At 45.5% G+C, this 17,898-nt stretch overlaps 2 protein-coding genes across 2 annotated transcripts in view; one reads left to right on the forward strand and one right to left on the reverse strand.

Annotated features, from left to right (window-relative positions):
• The window catches only part of LOC137536848 (zinc finger protein 585A-like), a 49,120-nt gene that overhangs the window by 14,447 nt on the left and 16,775 nt on the right, over nucleotides 1-17,898 (forward strand). The window lies entirely within an intron of this gene.
• Nucleotides 17-15,679, reverse strand: LOC137534651 (oocyte zinc finger protein XlCOF6-like). The gene is made up of 8 exons (XM_068256258.1): nucleotides 15,577-15,679; nucleotides 8,926-8,987; nucleotides 8,002-8,087; nucleotides 7,782-7,886; nucleotides 7,585-7,672; nucleotides 5,420-5,517; nucleotides 5,197-5,305; nucleotides 17-1,624 (listed from the first exon to the last, which is right to left on the reverse strand). Exons 2-8 carry the CDS (start codon nucleotides 8,957-8,959, stop codon nucleotides 150-152), a joined length of 1,995 nt encoding a protein of 664 aa, XP_068112359.1. The 5' UTR covers nucleotides 8,960-8,987; nucleotides 15,577-15,679; the 3' UTR covers nucleotides 17-149.

The following is a 17,898-nucleotide window of genomic DNA, read 5'->3' on the forward strand; positions in this document are numbered from 1 at the left end:
ACAAAGGAAAACGAAGTATGTTCTTTTCTTTATTCTGGCTACATTCACATTACAGCTCCTTCTCCTAGAAACTTCTTCTCTTTTTCATATGATATTTCTATCAACAGAAGAATGCAAAATATAAGACTTAAATTTCACCATTCCAGGCATCAGTAGGCATGTGTTTTCAGGTGCGCAACTAGATTCTTCTTCAGAGTAAACTGCTTCCCACACTCGGCACATGAGTAATGCTCGCCAGTGTGAATTCTCTGGTGTCCCACAAGATCTCTCTTTTCGACAAAGCTTTTCCCACAATCTGCACATGCAAATGCCCGACCGCTGGTGTGAACTTTCTGGTGCCTCACAAGGCTACTTTTCCCAGAAAACGATTTCCCACACTCTGTGCATCGGAACGGCAGCTCGCCTGTGTGACTTCTGCAGTGTTTAAGAAGGGATTCTCTCCCAGTGAAATTCTTTCCGCACTTTGTACACATGAAAGGATGCTTTGCTGTGTGACTCTTGCAATGATTAAGAAGCGATCCTTTATCACCAAAACATTTCCCACAGTCTGAACATGAAAAAGGAAGATCGCCTGTGTGAATTCTGTAGTGTTTCACAAGGGATCCTTTTGCTCTGAAACGTCGCCCACATTCTATGCACGAGAATGGAAGCTCGCCTGAGTGAATTCTCTTGTGTATAACAAGTCCCTGATTGTCACAGAAGCATTTCCCACACTCTGAACAGGAAAAAGGCCGCTCCCCTGTGTGACATCTCAGGTGTCTTAAAAAGTTCCATTTCCAAGAAAAACCTTTCCCACACTCTGTACATGTAAACCGGGTCTCACCTGAGTGTTGTTTCTGGTGTAGCTCAAGGGTACTTTTCTTTGTGAATGATTTCCCACACTCTGAACAAGAAAATGGCCGCTCATCCCTGTGACTCTTTTTGTGTATAAGAAGCTCTTCCTGCTGGCTGAAACATTTCCCGCAATCCCAGCATGAAAATGGACGTTCGCCAGTGTGACGTTTTTGGTGGAAGAGAAATTCCGCTTTCCCAGTAAAACCTTTCCCACACTCGGAACATGAAAATGGCCGCTCGTCTGTGTGACTCTTCTTGTGTGTATAAAGGGCTTTATAGTGAACAAAACCTTTCCCGCACTCTGGACATGAGTAAGGACACTCACCTGTGTGAAGTCTTGAGTGTGTGCGGAGGTTTCCTTTCAGGGCGAAGGATTTCCCACACTCTGTGCATTTAAATGGCCTTTCCCCGGTGTGCACCCTCCAATGTATAAAAAGCTGTGATTTTAGTCTAAAACGTTTTCCACACTCAGGACATGGAAACTTCTTCTCATCTGCTTGTGTTACAGGATCAGATTTGCTGCAGGATTCCTTAGAATTAGGCGGATCGCTTGATCTATTAGCAGTGTGAGGTGTTGGTTGGATATTTGAGGTAACAGGAAGTGATCTGTCAGCAGATTCCTCAGGATTAGAGGGATCCGGTGATCTCTCCTCGTGGTAAAGTCTGTGATGTGTATTTCCAGTAATGGGGGTTCCTCCTTGAGAATATTGTGTGACGCCATTATCTTCTGCATTATAATCTAGAGGTGAGGTAAGACGTCCCTCCGAGGTGTTCTCCACATCCGGTCCATCTATTGTGGAGATAATAATAGTTATAGAACATTCATTTCCCTGTATGCATGCAGCAGTCATGTATGTTGCTCTAGCAGTGAGTGATGGCACAGAGCTCTGGCATGTGTGACAGGAGTGCTGGGGAAGAGATCTTGGGGTGCACATCTCTTCCTGTCAGAGGTGTTCCCCGCATCCTGTCCATCTATTGAGGAAATAATAATAGTTATAGAACATGCATTCTCCTGTGTGCAGGCAGCAGTCATGTATGTGGTTTTAGCAGTGACTGATGTCACAGAGCTCTGGCATGTGTGACAGGAGTGCTGGGGAAGAGATAATGGGGTGCACATCTCTTCCTGTCAGAGGGTATCCCCACATCCTGTCCATCTGTTGGGGGAATAATAATAATAGTTATAGAACAGCCATTCTCCTGTGTGCAGGCAGCAGTCATGTATGTGGCTCTAACAGTGAGTGCTGGCACAGAGCTCTGACATGTGTGACAGGAGTGCTGGGGAAGAGATAATGGGGTGCACATCTCTTCCTGTCAGAGGGGTTCCCCATATCCTGTCCATCTATTGGGGAAATAATAATAATAGTTATAGATCATGCACTCTCCTGTGTGCAGGCAGCAGTCATGTATGTGGCTCAAGCAGTGACTGATGTCACAGAGCTCTGGCATGTGTGAAAGGGGTGCTGGGGAAGAGATAATGGGGTGCACATCTCTTCCTGTCAGATGTGTTCCACACATCCTCTCCATCTATTGGGGAAATAATAACAATAGTTATAGACCATGTATTCTCCTGTGTGCATGCAACAATCATATATGTGGCTCAGTCACCATACGTGGGAGGCAAATCCACTTCTAGCAGGCAGGTTTTAATGACTTTATTCCAGCTTTGCTGGCTCACTTATGTGTGGAGATCACTTATGTGGTAATCTGGCAGTATGAGCACATCACAACCAGGGGAGGGGGTTTTGTGGTGTGGCGCACCTTACCATAACCAAGGTGTGACGCAACACTCAGTCTCATAAGCAATAGTCCAGCAAGTTAATTAATCTGGTGTTGACACATGCATTCAAGAATAAATAATCGCATTGCAAAAGCGGTGTGCTAAAAGAATCTCTAAACTATTGCTCACAACCAGGGGAGGATGGGGAGCATTTCATTAGGGAGGAAACACAACGCAGTTGCCTGGGAATGGGGAGTCATAGTGGGTGGGGCTACAGATGATAACGTCTGTATACACAAGTTACAGATCCCTTCACCTATAGGGTATCTCAGCACTCCTGTGCTTCTGCATTGCGTCTAAGCTTCAGAGTGCTTTCAAAATGTCTCAGCGGACCATTCCCTACCCTCAAAATGTGCCCCTTGCATTGTAGGTCCCCCTGTCTCCAGCTCTATAACACTTACTGACTGCTATCAGATACTGTGACTCTTGACAGAGATCGGGGAAGGTGTTTCTGTGTGTGTGTGTGTGTGTGTGTGTGGGGGGGGGGGGGGGGGGTTATCTGTGACTGCTGACAGAGATTTGGTGGAAGAAGTTGTGACGGGCGGAAGAGAATGAGAGATTTATGACTACTAACCCAGATTGTGGACCACCTGTGACTGCAACAACAAACAACATTTGTAAAGCCAGGGGTCGAGACCTGCGAGAATGCGGGTGGACGGCGTCCACTTACTTTTTCCTCAGCGTGGACGCCATCCACCCTGGCTTGCGTGGAGGGAAGCAGCGCAGAGAAGGAGAGCTATGGGGACAGCGGGGAAGGGCGGAGGTCTCCCCCCCCCCTTCCCTCACCTAGGGGCTCTCCTTCCTGGCTCTCCCCTCCGGTATTTTTAAAGTTCGGCGGCTAAAGTGGGCGGAGACTTACCGCCGTGCTTCCAGCCGCAACTCGCAGGGGACGCTCTGCTCTGTGCGCGGCTAGAGCTAGTCTGGTCTTGAGTATTTTTGGGGGATACACTATGGCAGAGCTCAAACTTCCCCGGCAGACCTTTTACATCGCTACTAAGGTCATGTATATTTGGCCCCACCCATCACCACGCCCACGTTATGCTTGACCACGCCCATTTTGTGGTGCGTTTTTCAGAGTGAGTCCACTCACTTCTTTTCCTAGGACTAGACCCCTGTGTAAAGCGCTTTTCTCCTGTACGACTCAAAGCACATAAGCATGGCTCAGGCCAGTATTTGGTTGATTGGTAAATTTTGGTCCAGAGGAAGAATTCTACAAGTTCACAAATGCCAGGCTAAACAGGTGGCTTTTCAGTCTAGATTTGAATAACTCCAGGGATGGGGCTGTCTTTACTGGGTGTGGTAGGGAATTATAAAGGGTAGGGGCTGCATGACAGAAAGCTCTGGCCCCAAAGATTTTGAGATGCACTCTGGGAGTGACCAAGTTTATGGATCCTGCTGATCTGAAGTTGTCACAATCGATTTACTGCGCTTCCTTAACCCTGTAAAATTATTTAAAACACGCACATAGTGCACAGTATTGTCTAAAAAGACTACAATTTGCAGCCCGTGCCTGCACTCCTAGGGGGTAGTGCCTCCACCATATGAGGGAAAATGTGTCACTCTCCCTTCGTCAGCTCGCACACCTCCGACTCCTCCCGACCCGTGTCGTCACTATGTACCCCTGAATGAGTCACGCATAGTGACGAAACGCGTTGGGCGGAGTCGGAGGTGTGCGCACTGACGTCACGAAGTTACAAGCAGGAGAGACAGTGTGGTGGCGTGCGGCTCTATTTTATCCGCGGTAAGGAGCGTATGTACCCGCTGTTATCCTGCATAAGTGTCACATTAAAGTTGGATGCTGCTTTTACAATTGGGTCCTCCTTGGCTGACTACTGGATTATTGTGATATGCTGGCATTCAAGACGCGCTTCTGGTAAGTGCATTCACGAATGGAGAGTGACACAGTCTCCCTCATATGGTGGAGGCACTACCCCCAGGAGTGCAGGCAAATTGTAGTCTTTTTAGACAATACTGTGCACTATGTGCATGTTTTAATTAATTTTACAGGGTTAAGGAAGCGCAGTGAAACGATTGTGACTGTTGGTAGATTAAGGTGAAGTGACCTGCTGTTTTTGCTGCGATCCCCTGACTATTGAAAGGATTGATTTCCATTGGAGTGCAGTTTAACCTTTCTGCTATTGGTGATCTGAGGTTGTGAGAGGTGTGGTAAAGTTTCATGTCCTTCATGTATCCAGGGCCCAAATTGAGTAGGGATTTGAATGTCAGCAGTCCAAAAGTAATGGGGAGCACCAATGGCTTCTGGTAGATGCTGGGAGGGCTACTTCTAACACCTTTAACTGCTGGTAGATATGTATAGCCCATTTGTGACATCTGACAGGGATTTTGGGCCACCTGTGATTGGTGGAAGATGTTGTGGGGGTAGAGTTGGCAAACTACTGGTGAACAATGGCAGTCAACTGGGGCCTCTGGAGGCAACTGATATAGATTGGAGGCTGCCTGTCACATAAGGCTTAGGTGGAAGCACAATGTCATAGTGAGGAAAAAGAGATAAAAAAATGTTACGTCACCTCATACTGAAGGAGGACAACCTATGATATAAATACACAATAATTCTTTTTACTGACCTGTGCTGACCTGTGAAGGGATTTCCTCATTACACTGCTCATCACCCCTCACATACGCCTCTTCTGGCTCTTCTTTCACTTCTACCTTAATAATGGCTATATCATCACCCTAAAATAATACAGCAAAGAGAACAATATGAGATTATAAGCATCACTTAGCTTTCCTACAGATATAAGATGTGGAGCCAGTTTTGTATTCAGTGATACCCTCAGTTCCCCCTACCTGATAATGGTGGAGGCTGGTGGGATCTTCCTGTGGACAATCCTGGGAATAAAGAGGACCTGTCCATCTCTCTGGTGGGTCTCTGTTACTGGATTCACCTGCAGGAAACACAAATACTTACTGAGAATGGCAAAGAGGATATTTCATAAAACTCTGAGGCCGGTTTCACACTGCTAACTGGCGGTATTAGAGCATTGCGGTGCGATGATCGCACTGCTAAAAATAGTCATCGGGGATTACCGGCGGCAATGCGCAGAAATCCCCCTTCTGATGGCAAGCCAAACAGGAAGTGAGGCTCTCTGTTGCTCACTTCCTGTGGCCAAAAATCAAATTGTACGGAAGTGTGTACAATAGACTAACATGACTTCCGGTTCTCCGCATGTTGACTGGCAATGTGCTGTTGCTTTTGCGGCAAAACGGGCACTACCAGTGTATCGCATCACACTGCGCAAGCTATGAAATGCCCGATAGACTTACACTGGCATAGCGTTGACCTGTGGCAAAATAGGCCAAGGCAATGCACCAGTGTGAAAGGGGCCTTACACTTACTTTCTTCTGTTGGGGACACAGGAAGTGAAGTCTATAGGTCTACGGCACACCCAGCAACCCTCACACCTCTGTCAGTGTCAGCTCTCACCCATCACACCCCACAATGAAGCCAGGAAATATCTGCCCCTTTACCAGCACAATCAGAAGAGAGAGTCACACTGCTAAGGGTGGCAGAACTATATTGTGGAGAAGGAGACAACTTCTTATGGCTAATGAAGGGACCTCATTGCTCCCTCTATCAGTGGCCAAATGACTCAACGTGAGGCACCACAACTCCCAGAATGCCCCCATAGAACTACCACAGCTCCCTGCATGCCCCCATAAAGGCATCACAGCACACAGCATGGCACCACCACAGCACCCAGTATACCTGCATAAAGGCACCACAGCACCCAGCATAACCTCGATTGATGCACCACAGCTCCCAGCATGCCCGCCACTGAGGCACCACAGCTGACTGTCTGGAGGACATCCGGGGCACCACAGAATAGATCCGGGGGAAGGGCCACTGATGTTTGGGGATAGCAACGCCCCTGCCTCCTGCTGTCATGACACGGGATGTCATGTGGTCAGAGACCTGACTTATTGAGGCATCTCCAAGCCTCTTAAGTGAATCCCGCTCTTCTGACTTCCCTATTGCTGACCAATGCTTGTCTCCATTCCTGAATGCTTGCTGAACCTGGCCTGGCTGACTATCTCCTCTGTTACTGAACTAGCCTATGCCCATATCTATTCTACGGCCAGGGCCGGCGCTACCATTAAGGAAAAGGAGGCAGCTGCCCCAGGGCCCCAGAGCTTGTAGGGGCCCCCCGTGGCTACAAGAGGAAAAAAAAATTTTTCAAATCGGCCTCAAATCGGCCAAATCGGCCTAGTTTTTGAGAAAATCGATTTTAAAGATTCAAAGGGAAAAAAAACACATTTAAAAACCTGCCGAATTTAATGGTTAATAGCAAATCCACCTTAAATGCTAGAAACCCTAAATTTGCAGGATATGTTAAGGAGATCATTAGGAATAAAAGGAAAAAAACAATTTTTCAAAAAGACCTTATAGTTTTTGAGAAAATCGATTTTAAAGTTTAGAAGGAAAAAAGTATAGTTTTAAATGCGGTAAATGTAACTTTTAGTAGCAAACCTAACGGTAGTGTAATTTTACATGCATCAAACGAAAGCGCAATAAATTTCCTGACGGGGTTTCCAGGGGGTCTATACGCAGCCGCAGCGCTTTGGCCAGGGATCGCTATACAGCCGCAATATGGCTGTATGAAGATCCCTGGCATTTTTTCCTATTTTCCCAATTTTTTTTATGTTTAGAGTGTGGGAATTTAAAAAAAAAAAAAAAAAATTATGTGGGGTCCCCCCTCCTGAAACGTTTTAACCCCTTGTCCCCCATGCAGGCTGGGATAGCCAGAATGTGGAGCTCTGACCGATTGGGACTTCACACCCTGACTATACCAGCTGCAAAAAAGGTCCCCTAATGCCCTGTCTACGGCTCTCCTGGTTGTCCTGGTGCTCTGTCCGCAATTTCAGAGCTCCAGATGGTGAGTCACAAGAGTACCTGTCCTCATGGTGAAGACTCTGTATCACCTGGTATGTATACCTAACAGTTTATTACTGACCTGTGCTGATCATAACAGGATCATAGTCACCCATCACATCCATCTCTTCTGGTTCTTCTTTAACTTTAATAGCAATCCCATCTTCACCCTAAGATAAGATCATTAAATAGAAGATTAATTTAAAGGTCCAGGCGGCTTTCCAAGAGATGATGCATCATGGTGTTGCTTTAGTGTCTGCAGAGACCCCGGGTCCTTACTTGATAACGGTGAGGGTTGATGTGGTCCTCCTGTGTAATGTCCCAGGAATATAGAGGATCTGTGTCCTCTTTAATCTCTTTTTTAACCGTAATCATATTTTCAGCCTACAATAAAACCAGAAAATATAAATTAAGAGCTTATAAACTCCACACAACTGCCCTACAGATCACACAACATGGAGTCACTTTGAAATTTGACGAGACCCTCAGGTCCACCTACCTGGTAATGGTGGGGGATGGTGGGATTTTCTTGTGTACAATCCTGGGAATGAAGAGGACCTGTACGGTTTCTGGTATTGGATTCAGCTGTAGAAGACACACAAACTGCATACTGTATATTATTTTCAATCAAGTATTTATCTACATGTATCCCCAACACTCTATGTATGTCGACCCCTTGCATCACTTGCTCAATCTCAAGGCTGCAGGACTTCTCCAGAGCAGCACCCACTCTATGGAACTCCCTCCCCCCATCAGGGTCACCCCACCTTCAACTTATTCAAGCAGGCCTTCAAGACCCATCTGTTCAACATTGCTCACCCTTCATCTTCATCTCTGCATCCTCCTCCATTGCAGGGCTGTGGAGTCGGTACAAAAAGGTTTATGAAACCACAACTCCGACTCCTACTCTGACTCCAGGTACCCAAAATGGCTCCAACTCCGTCTCCTCGACTCCTTAGTCTAATACTTAGCAGGGCTGTGGATTTTGTCCAAAAATCATCCGACTCCTCAATTTGTGAAACCACCAACTCCGACTCAAACTACAGGTACCCAAAATAGCTCTGACTCCTCGACTCTGACTCCACAGCCCTTTTCCCTTGGACTCTGCCCCACCCCTTAGATTGTAAGCCTATGTGGCAAGGCCCTCCTCCCATTGTGCTCTTCTCCATTAGCATAATGACTCAATGACTCGTGTGCTATACTTATCCCTACATTGCTACATCACTATTTTATGTACTATTATTGAATGCTGTAATAACATTATTTGATGCTATAATGTTTCCCCAATTGATTGTACAGCACTGTGTTATATGTTAGTGCTTTATAAAATTGATTAATAATAATAATTTATTAGATGATGGAGGGAATGAACTCGCCATGCTGTTCTCTCCTTTACAAGACAGACATAAAAGTCTCCTCTTACCTGGTGATGTTAGGGGCGGCTGATTCTCCATCATGAGGTCCTTATGTCCATTTAAAGTGACACTGAAGCAAAAAAAAATATATGATATATTGAATTGGTTGTGTAGTATGGAAAATTAATAGAACATTAGTAGCAAAGAAAATAGTCTCATATTTTTATTTTCTCTAATATTTGCAGATTACACATTACACTCAGCATTCTAAATGATTTCACAGAGCAGGCTAATGAACTTTTGAACTTTTTTGCAGAAAAAAACAAAATACAGTAACAGACACTTGAGATGATAAGCTTCAGAAGACAGAGCTCTCTGCGACTTTGAAAGTCAAGATCAGTGAAGCTCTTTTGCATAGATAACAACTGGAGTTTCTTAACTCTTCCTGTACTGGACAATTATTATATTCATATCTCTGCTGCTAATGTTTTATTTCCTAGCGTACGTACACACATCCAACTTTTTCAACCAACTTGTCGTCTGAATGTCGGTTGAACGACAAGTTGGATGTGTACGCACTGTTGAGTGACTGATAACAACCTGTTTGCCCGATCCGCTCAGCGGATCCATTGGACCAACAGTCGTTTAAACGACTGTTAGGTTCGTACATGTGTACAAAAGACTTTTAGTTGTTTGTGCAACTAATAGACATTCAAACAACAAGTCATTTGATCAGTTTAACCACTTAACGACCGCCTAACGCCCATAGGCGTCGGCAGGTCTTAAGTGGTTTTCCATGGAAGCGGCCTTTCCATGGCAGTTTACGGAGGGTGTCTCCGTGAACAGCCGGAGAGCCGCCGATCACGGCTCGCCGGCAAAATGTAAACACGCGGGGAAGAAATCCCAGCTGTTTACATCATACGGCGCTGCTGCGCAGCAGCGCCGTAAGACAGATCGGCGAACCCCGGCCTCTGATTGGCCGGGGATCGCCGCCATATGATAGGCTGAAGCCTATGCTACAATGCGCAGGACGGATATCCGTCCTGCGCAGCCCATGGAGGGACGGAGAGGAAGGGAGCGCCGAAAACGCTGCGGAGGGGGGCTTTGAAGAGCCCCCCCGCAAAGCGCAGCAAGCCGGAGGCAATCAGACCCCCCCAGCAGGACATCCCCCTAGTGAGGAAAAAAGGGGGTAAGTCTGATCGCCCTGGCATAATCCTGATCTGTGCTGCGGGCTGGAGAGTCCACGCAGCACAGATCAGGCAAAACACCCCTGGTCCTTAAAGAGAACCCGAGGTGGGAATTACTTTTACTATTGGGGCACAGAGGCTGGTTGTGCGCACTAAGACCAGCCTCTGTTGCCCCATCGTGTGCCTCCATGTCCCCCCTGCTCGCCGCTATACCCCCCGCATTGCTGGCGACACGCAGCGTGTCGCCAGCTCAATGTTTACCTTGCGCTGTCTGTCAGCGCCGCTCCCCCGCCTCCTCCGCATCGGCGCCACCCGCCGCGTCACTTCCCTCCTATCAGCGGGAGGGAAGGGACACGGGCGGGTGCGCCGATGCGGAGGAGGCAGGGGAGCAGCGCTGACTGACAGCGCAAGGTAAACATTGAGCTGGCGACACGCTGCGTGTCGCCAGCAATGCGGGGGGTATAGCGGTGAGCAGGGGGGATATGGAGGCACACGATGGGGCAACAGAGGCTGGTCTTAGTGCGCACAACCAGCCTCTGTGCCCCAATAGTAAAAGTAATTCCCACCTCGGGTTCTCTTTAAAGAGAACCTGTACTGAGTAAAATTATTTAAAATAAACACGAGGAAACTTCAAATGACCATTACATAGTTACCTTGCCATCAGTTCCTCTCAGAAGCTCACCATTTTCTTCTGACAATGATCCCTTGCAGTTCTGACAACATTTTGTCAGAACTAAAATATATCAGTTGCTGTCAGTTATAGCTGAGAGGACAACTGATGTGTCCATGTTTCCCTATGGCTCAAGTGGCGATGTTACAGTTTAACTGTGTGCTGACCTGAAAGCTGTTATGGAGTAATGGCCATTTTCAAAATGGAGGACAGAGAATTTAATTGATCACAGTGGACGAACCGGATGCCGGAGAGGAGAAAGAGATTGATAAGTAGAGTACACGGGAGGTAAGTATGACTTGTGCATGTTTATTTTGGCTTTTAATTTCAGTTCAGGTTTTCTTTAAGTTGTTCAAGTCCATTGTTCTATCCAGTCCATTGTCCTTTATCAAGTTGGTTAAACGACATGTAAATTATGTAAATTAGCATATCAGCCGCTTTGTTGGTCAGTGTGTACATGATGTTTGAACGACTTGTTGTTTGCACTTAACCACTTTACCCCCGGCGGTACGAATTTCTCCGTCCCTTTTTCCATCCTTTAACCCCCAGGGACGGAGAAATCCGTACCTTCCGCGCTACCGCCGCTGTCCGCGCTCTCGCCGCTCGTAAGGGCGCACCCGCCGCTTGTGCACGCCACCGCCCGCTCGCCCGGAGATCAATGAACGGGAAAATCCATTCCCGTTCGTTGATCTAAGCCCCCGCAATGATCCGCTGCTTCTATTAGAAACAGCGCGATCATTGTGATTCTCCCAGCCTCCTACTGCTTCCTGTAAGCATCCTTCCGGACGCTTACAGGTCGCATGTAAACAGACTCACTGTGGCCATCTTGTGGCTATATAGTAAACTACACCCTAAAGCATTTTACACATACAAATATATTGTATTACACAATAAATTAACTCATTACCTCCCACACTCCCCAATTTTTTTTTTTGTAATTTAAAAAAAAAAAATACAATAAAAAACAAACAAACCATAAATAGTTACCTTAGGGACTGAACTTTTAAAATATTTATGTCAAGAGGGTATAACACTGTTACATTATAAACTACGGGCTTGTAATTAGGGATGGACGCAAAACTGAAAAAATGCACCTTTATTTCCAAATAAAATATTGGTGCCAAACATTGTGATAGGGACAAAATTTAAACGGTTTTATAACCGGGACAAATGGACAAATACATTTCATGGGTTTTAATTACAGTAGCATGCATTATTTAAAAACTATAATGGCAGAAAACTGAAAAATAATATTTTTTTCCCACATTTTTTCCTATTTTCCGATTAAAACACATTTAGAATAAAATAATTCTTGGCATAATGTCCCACCTAAAGAAAGCCTAATTGGTGGCGAAAAAAACAAGATATAGTTCATTTCATTGCGATAAGTAATAATAAAGTTATAGACGAATGAATGGATAGAGAGCTGAAAGGTGAAAATTGCTCTGGTGTTCAAGGGGTAAAACCCCTCAGGGGTGAAGTGGTTAAAGTCGTTGAAATTACCAGTTTAATGACAATCAGGCGTAAAGTTGGACGTGTGTACGCACCTTTATCTGCACTACACATACAAATCATTATATCATAAAGCTGGCCATACATTAGAAGATTATGGGCAGATTCGACCAAGAGACAAATTTATCTCTAATCGAATCTGATTAGAGATAAATTTGTCTCCTGGTCGAATCTGCCCATACACTACAGGCCGATCCCCGTCTGATTTCAGCATGAAATCATCAGGGAATCGGCTAAGCCCGCCACGTCCACCCGGCCACTGCCCCCAAAATGTATAAATGTATGTAATGTGTGTGCATTTATACATTACCTGTTTTGTAGCAGCTTCCGCACGGTGTCCATCCATCTCGCCGGGTAACAGCCGCGGACACGGTAGCAGCGCATAGCGTCTGACGTCAGACGCTATGCGCTGCCGGCGTGTATGCGGAACCCAGCGAGATGGTCGGAAACTGCGTGGAGGCTGACACCAGACAGGTAATGTAAAAATGCACACACTACATACATTTATACATTGCGGCGGCAGCGTCAGGGGTTTCGTCGTCTCGTCGCTCGTTCGCAAATCGCCCGTCGTACCGCCGCACACCCGACCAACCAACTTCGGCCCGACATCTTCCAGCATGTGCGATCGACCGTGCGGCCAATTTCTGTCCCGAAATTGGTCGCTTTGTCGGTCGGGCATGCACTTGGCAGCACCAATTTTCATCCAATTCGATTAAAATAATCGAATTGGATGGTCGATTGGTTGGTTGGTGGGCTAATGTACGGCTACTTTAAGTTTATTTTCACTTCAGATTCCCCTTAAATACTCCCAAATCTGCATGGAGAAATAGATAGAAGTCACCATAGAAGTCATTAAAAAAAAGCAGAAACATAGGAAAGCTAGAGGACAGCATATCATGACTCAGAAAGCTCCCTCTACTGGCCGACAACACCCCTTCCCCTAGGCGTCAAGCGGAACTGAAATAAACTTAAAAAATAATAGTTTCACTTACCTGGGGCTTCTGCCACCCCCCGCTGCATCCGACATGTACCCTCGAGGTCCTGGACTGATCCTCCATTCCCCCGCCGTGGCTCACTTTTCTTCACGCAGTGGAAGCCAACTTCTAAGTCGACCTCCACTGTCCCCTGGCCATTGTCAGAGCAGGATCATCCACCAGGCAACCTAGGCAGGTGCTTGGGGTCTAGTGGGTGTCAAGGGGCCCACCTGCCACCTTCTCCTCCACTTCAGCTTACCAAAAAGACCACACTACATCTTAATCCATCTCTGATCATTGCATATGTGTTGTTCTGACATTATCTGATGCGAAACAGCGCAATGGACATAGGGGTGTGCGCACTAAACTGCATTAAGCTGGATTGCATGCCTAAGGTCTTACATGCGATGAGCAGGGCAAATTGCATTGCATGTGTTGTATTGGATTCTGCTCTACTCATTATGCTAGGGGTGTGTGGTGTCCAGAGGAGTCTGAGGACTTTCTAATGGAGACAAAAGAGACACCAGGAGCCCCTTATGGTGTATCATGTCAGGATGAGGTCTTGTGACAGTAGAGAGTAGCAAAGGTACTCCCAAGTGTGGCTTGCTAGACCAGCGACCACAGCGTAATAGCAGGTGAGGAAGCCCCTTCCCTACTCAGGTTCTTTGATCTTCAAATGTAAGGGTCACACTCCAAGGAAAAAACAATGGTTCACGTTCAACAAACAACAACAAATGACGATGTGCAATGCAATGAAAAGGACGGGCGATGTCCGTTCATCACTTAGACAGTTTAATACAAATGTGTACAACTTTGTCCACTTACAGCACCCATGGGAGGGCTTGTAACAACAAAATTTCACATGTGGAAAGACATTGGAATGGACGGCACATGACGGACGTGCAATGGCCATTTTGCATCAAGCTGGAACTTGGTCACGCTGCGGTCAACTGCCTCCGAACTTACTTTCATAACAGTTCAGACACTGTTTTATTATTTGATCTGAGGAAGCGGACTGTGCTCCGCAAAATGCGTCATCGTCTAAGTGTCTGATTATTAAATCTTATTTTAAAGTTGGCATTGCCCCCCCCCTCCCCTTTTAGGGCGTGATTCCACTTGAGCGGCGCGCGTCTGCAAGACGCGCGCCGGCTCTTCTGGGTCTGCGGGGAAAGCAGACGAATCCCATCAGCCGTGCCATGCGCGGCTATGGGATCCGCAGCCTCCCGTGCCGATTCGGATGGAAAAGCCGGCCGAATCGCTAGCGGTAGCGATTCGGCCGGCGTTATCATTGCACCCTATGGCAGAGTTTCCCCGCACTATTTGCCTGCGGGGAAACTCTGCGGATTCGCTGCGGTTTCCGCTCAAGTGGAAACGCGCCCTTAGAGGTAAGCCAGTGATCTTTTCTTATTTATTTCATCCAATGTTATTTTTGGGGCGCCTTCTCCCTCCCAGTTACTCATTATTCTGTTATCCTGCTTGACGCAGTTTAGTGCATACACCCCACGGTGTCAAAGGGGCCTAAAAGATTGCTCCACAATGCTTTCAAGTCCCGTACTTTCTATTGGCTACAGAGGTGAAGTGAAATTTGACAAGGCAATTTTTCTTGCACAATACTAGAGTCGATAAGATGTATATAATTCAGAGTTTATGCAAATTAGATTTATGGTTATTTTATGCAAATATATGCAGATTAAAAATGGACCAATCCAACGCAGCAGCTCATGATTTTAATTGGTCCATTTCTAAGATGTACAAATTTGCATTAATTTCGAATTATTAGCATTTCTTCGACCATCCAGACACTACACTGAAAGAGGGGTCACATTTACAAGGATTACGTGTGATTAACCTGCATGCCAATGCGCAATTAATCCGACAACCTATGGGTCTGTTCACATTTAATGTTATTTCTGTATGCAGGAAAAAAAAAAAAACGTACAACGTGCAGCATTTTTTTCTGCACATCGTGCACGTTTCTCATTTGCAATGACTGGCTATTGTGGCTATTGGTGCCTGTGGCGAGCAGGAAAATGACTGCCACAGTAGCCTGATTGCAGAAATAGTCAGATTAGGAAGACTGATACCTGATAAACATGTCAGGCTATCAATCATTCGATCTTAAATGTAAGTCACCCTGTGCAAAGCGCAAATAAAACCACCAAAAGTGGAAATTCACAACTCTCGAATCCCTAGAACTCTGGTTTGTGTGCTGAAGGCATGCTTTGGGTGGGGGATGCTGCTGTACCCCCAAATCCACCACATTCTTCCTGCCTAGACCAAGATCCTAACCACCACTATTCCCTGCCACCCCTCCCCCATGCCATCCGCAGAAAATCCCTAAATTAATGACACTACTACAGTATGTACAGTATGTACCTGCCCTTCTCTGCTGCCAGTCCCAGCAATGTCTCCTCTCTGGCTGCTTTCTTACATCATTTCCTGTTTATTCAGCCAATAGCATCACGTCTGTGCGTGCCAACTGCTCGTCACCAGATTCTCCACCTACTGGAAAGTATTAGAACTGCAGTCTATTCATATTAGAGATACTGAAGCGAAAAAAAAAATGTGATCTAATTAATTGTATGTGTAGTACGGATAATTACTAGAATATTAGTAGCAAAGAAAATATTCTCATATTTTTATTTTCAGTTATATAGTTTTTTTTTTATAACATTGCATCATCTAATATTTGAATTTTACACACTACTCAGCATTCTAAATAATTTTGCAGAGTAGCAGTCAACTTTTGAACCCCTTCTCAGCAGAGAAAAAGAAGATAAAATCACTGACAGTTGAGATAAAAGGCTTCAAAACACAGATCTCTCTGCGACTTTGAAAGTCGTGGTGCTCAATGACTTTTTTGCATAGAAAACAACTGGAGGTTCTTAGTTTAGCTTCTTCCTGAACTGGAAATAACACTTATGTCTCTGCTCCTAATGTTTTATTTCTTAGTTGTACAACACATACAAATCATAATATCATAATTTTTTTTCTCGCTTCAGTGTCTCTTTAAACACATTTATTGATGCAATACAATGTTTACAAAGGTAAAGGAGCCTATTCATGCCATGGTACATAACATATACTACACTGAAGACTTGACAGGACATGATGCAGCAATAAAAGAAATGTAGTCAAATATATTAGAATATCCGTGAACCATAATGTCTACACCCACTTTCCAATTTAGCATGACCATGGCCACTTTTCACTGTGGCGTGCTACGCACACCATAGGTGACAAGCTATATAGCAGCAAGGAAGCTCCCCCCATATATATATATATATATATATATATATAATCAGCACCACTCCAGGGTATAATCAAAAGTATCACAAAGTTTATTATATCATAAATGTCAATTATCAAACACACAAGTGTAAAACCAATAAAAACCAGATACACTCTCTTATGGGAATCAATAATAGAATGTAAATGATCAATATTCAATATATGACCTGGTGACACCTATTAATCTGCACAACACTGTGTTCAATTTGATACAGTGTGTGCTTGAACCCAGATTCAGATAAAGTGCAATCAAGTGAACAACTTACAAACAAAGTGCATAATCATATAATTACATAAAGATTGGCCATTTACTTTAAATGATGCTGGTGATGGTTGGTGTAAAAGGTATAGGAGTGTATACGATACATTACCCAGGTAGGTTAGGCAGACCAGGAAGTACACAGGAGGAGAGTGTGGCGTCTCAGTTGACACATTACTTTTTGAATATTTCTAAGGAATTGATTCTAACAAAACGTTTCCAGCTGTGATGATCCGCTCTGCTGGCTGCACAGGCAGACAGCTGTTTGTCCATTCCTCTAGTCTGTGGGCTGCAGGTCTCTGGAACAGAGACCTGTCTTTCCATTGCAAGTTTCTGTTCTGTTCTCTTGCTGGGGAATTTGCATACATTCGTTATGCAAATCCCCTACCTGCCTTCTTTGATGACTGGGCTGGCACTATAAGAGCTTTATGTTTCCCAGAATGCTTTGCTGGACATTTCCCTTCCATGCTCAGTTCCTGATGGACACTGCTGGAGTGTCAGCCATTGCTATCTAGTATAGTTAATTCCTGGGGGTTGCTTTAGGCTCCCCTGCTAGCCCAGTCAGGTTGTATTATCTGTATTGCCTGTTCTGTCTTGTCTTGCCTGTTTGCCATTGTCCTGTCCCTATGGTGGTTGACAGGAAATGGTTCTGATCTCTGTTCTTGGAGTATAGCTGGTGCAGCGGTTGCTACCAGCTATCTCTTCTGTTCTGTCTTCTGGGATCGCGCTAGCTACTTTTTGCTAGCGCTGGGGATCCTTCTGTTCTGTCTCCTGGGATCGCGCTAGCTACTTTTTGCGAGCGCTAGGGATCCTTCTGTTCTGTCTTGTCTGTCGCGATTGCGCTGTCACCAGCGGCGGTTGATAGCGAATCCAGTGCTGGGCCGAAATTACGCATTAGCGTAATTACGCATCGTAATTCACTACAAATGCACCGTAAGCGTTACGTGTAAGGTTACGGTATTACGCGTAATTAATTACGCGTAGACCGTGGGGTTACGTTTTACGCGTAACAAATTACGCGTAAGACAGTAAACTCCCATTGAAATTACACAGTCTGCCGTAATCGCGTAATATTACGCTCCCGTATAATATAAAAAAGCCGCCGACTTTAAGGGTTAATAGCAAAGCCCCCTTAAGTGCTAAGAGCC

The sequence above is a fragment of the Hyperolius riggenbachi genome, chromosome 10, assembly GCF_040937935.1.
Source record: "Hyperolius riggenbachi isolate aHypRig1 chromosome 10, aHypRig1.pri, whole genome shotgun sequence".
In the NCBI taxonomy this organism is placed as follows: domain Eukaryota; kingdom Metazoa; phylum Chordata; class Amphibia; order Anura; family Hyperoliidae; genus Hyperolius; species Hyperolius riggenbachi.

Bases quoted from the DNA above. Each gene is read 5' to 3' on its own strand.
- LOC137534651 (XM_068256258.1), bottom strand. From the start codon at position 8,959: ATGATGGAGAATCAGCCGCCCCTAACATCACCAG. The intron at 5,306-5,419 runs GTAGGGGGAACT...GTATTATTTTAG, and splicing joins CCAGCCTCCACCATTATCAG to GGTGATGATATAGCCATTAT. The intron at 1,625-5,196 runs GTCAGTAAAAAG...TCTCCACAATAG, and splicing joins CCCTTCACAGGTCAGCACAG to ATGGACCGGATGTGGAGAAC.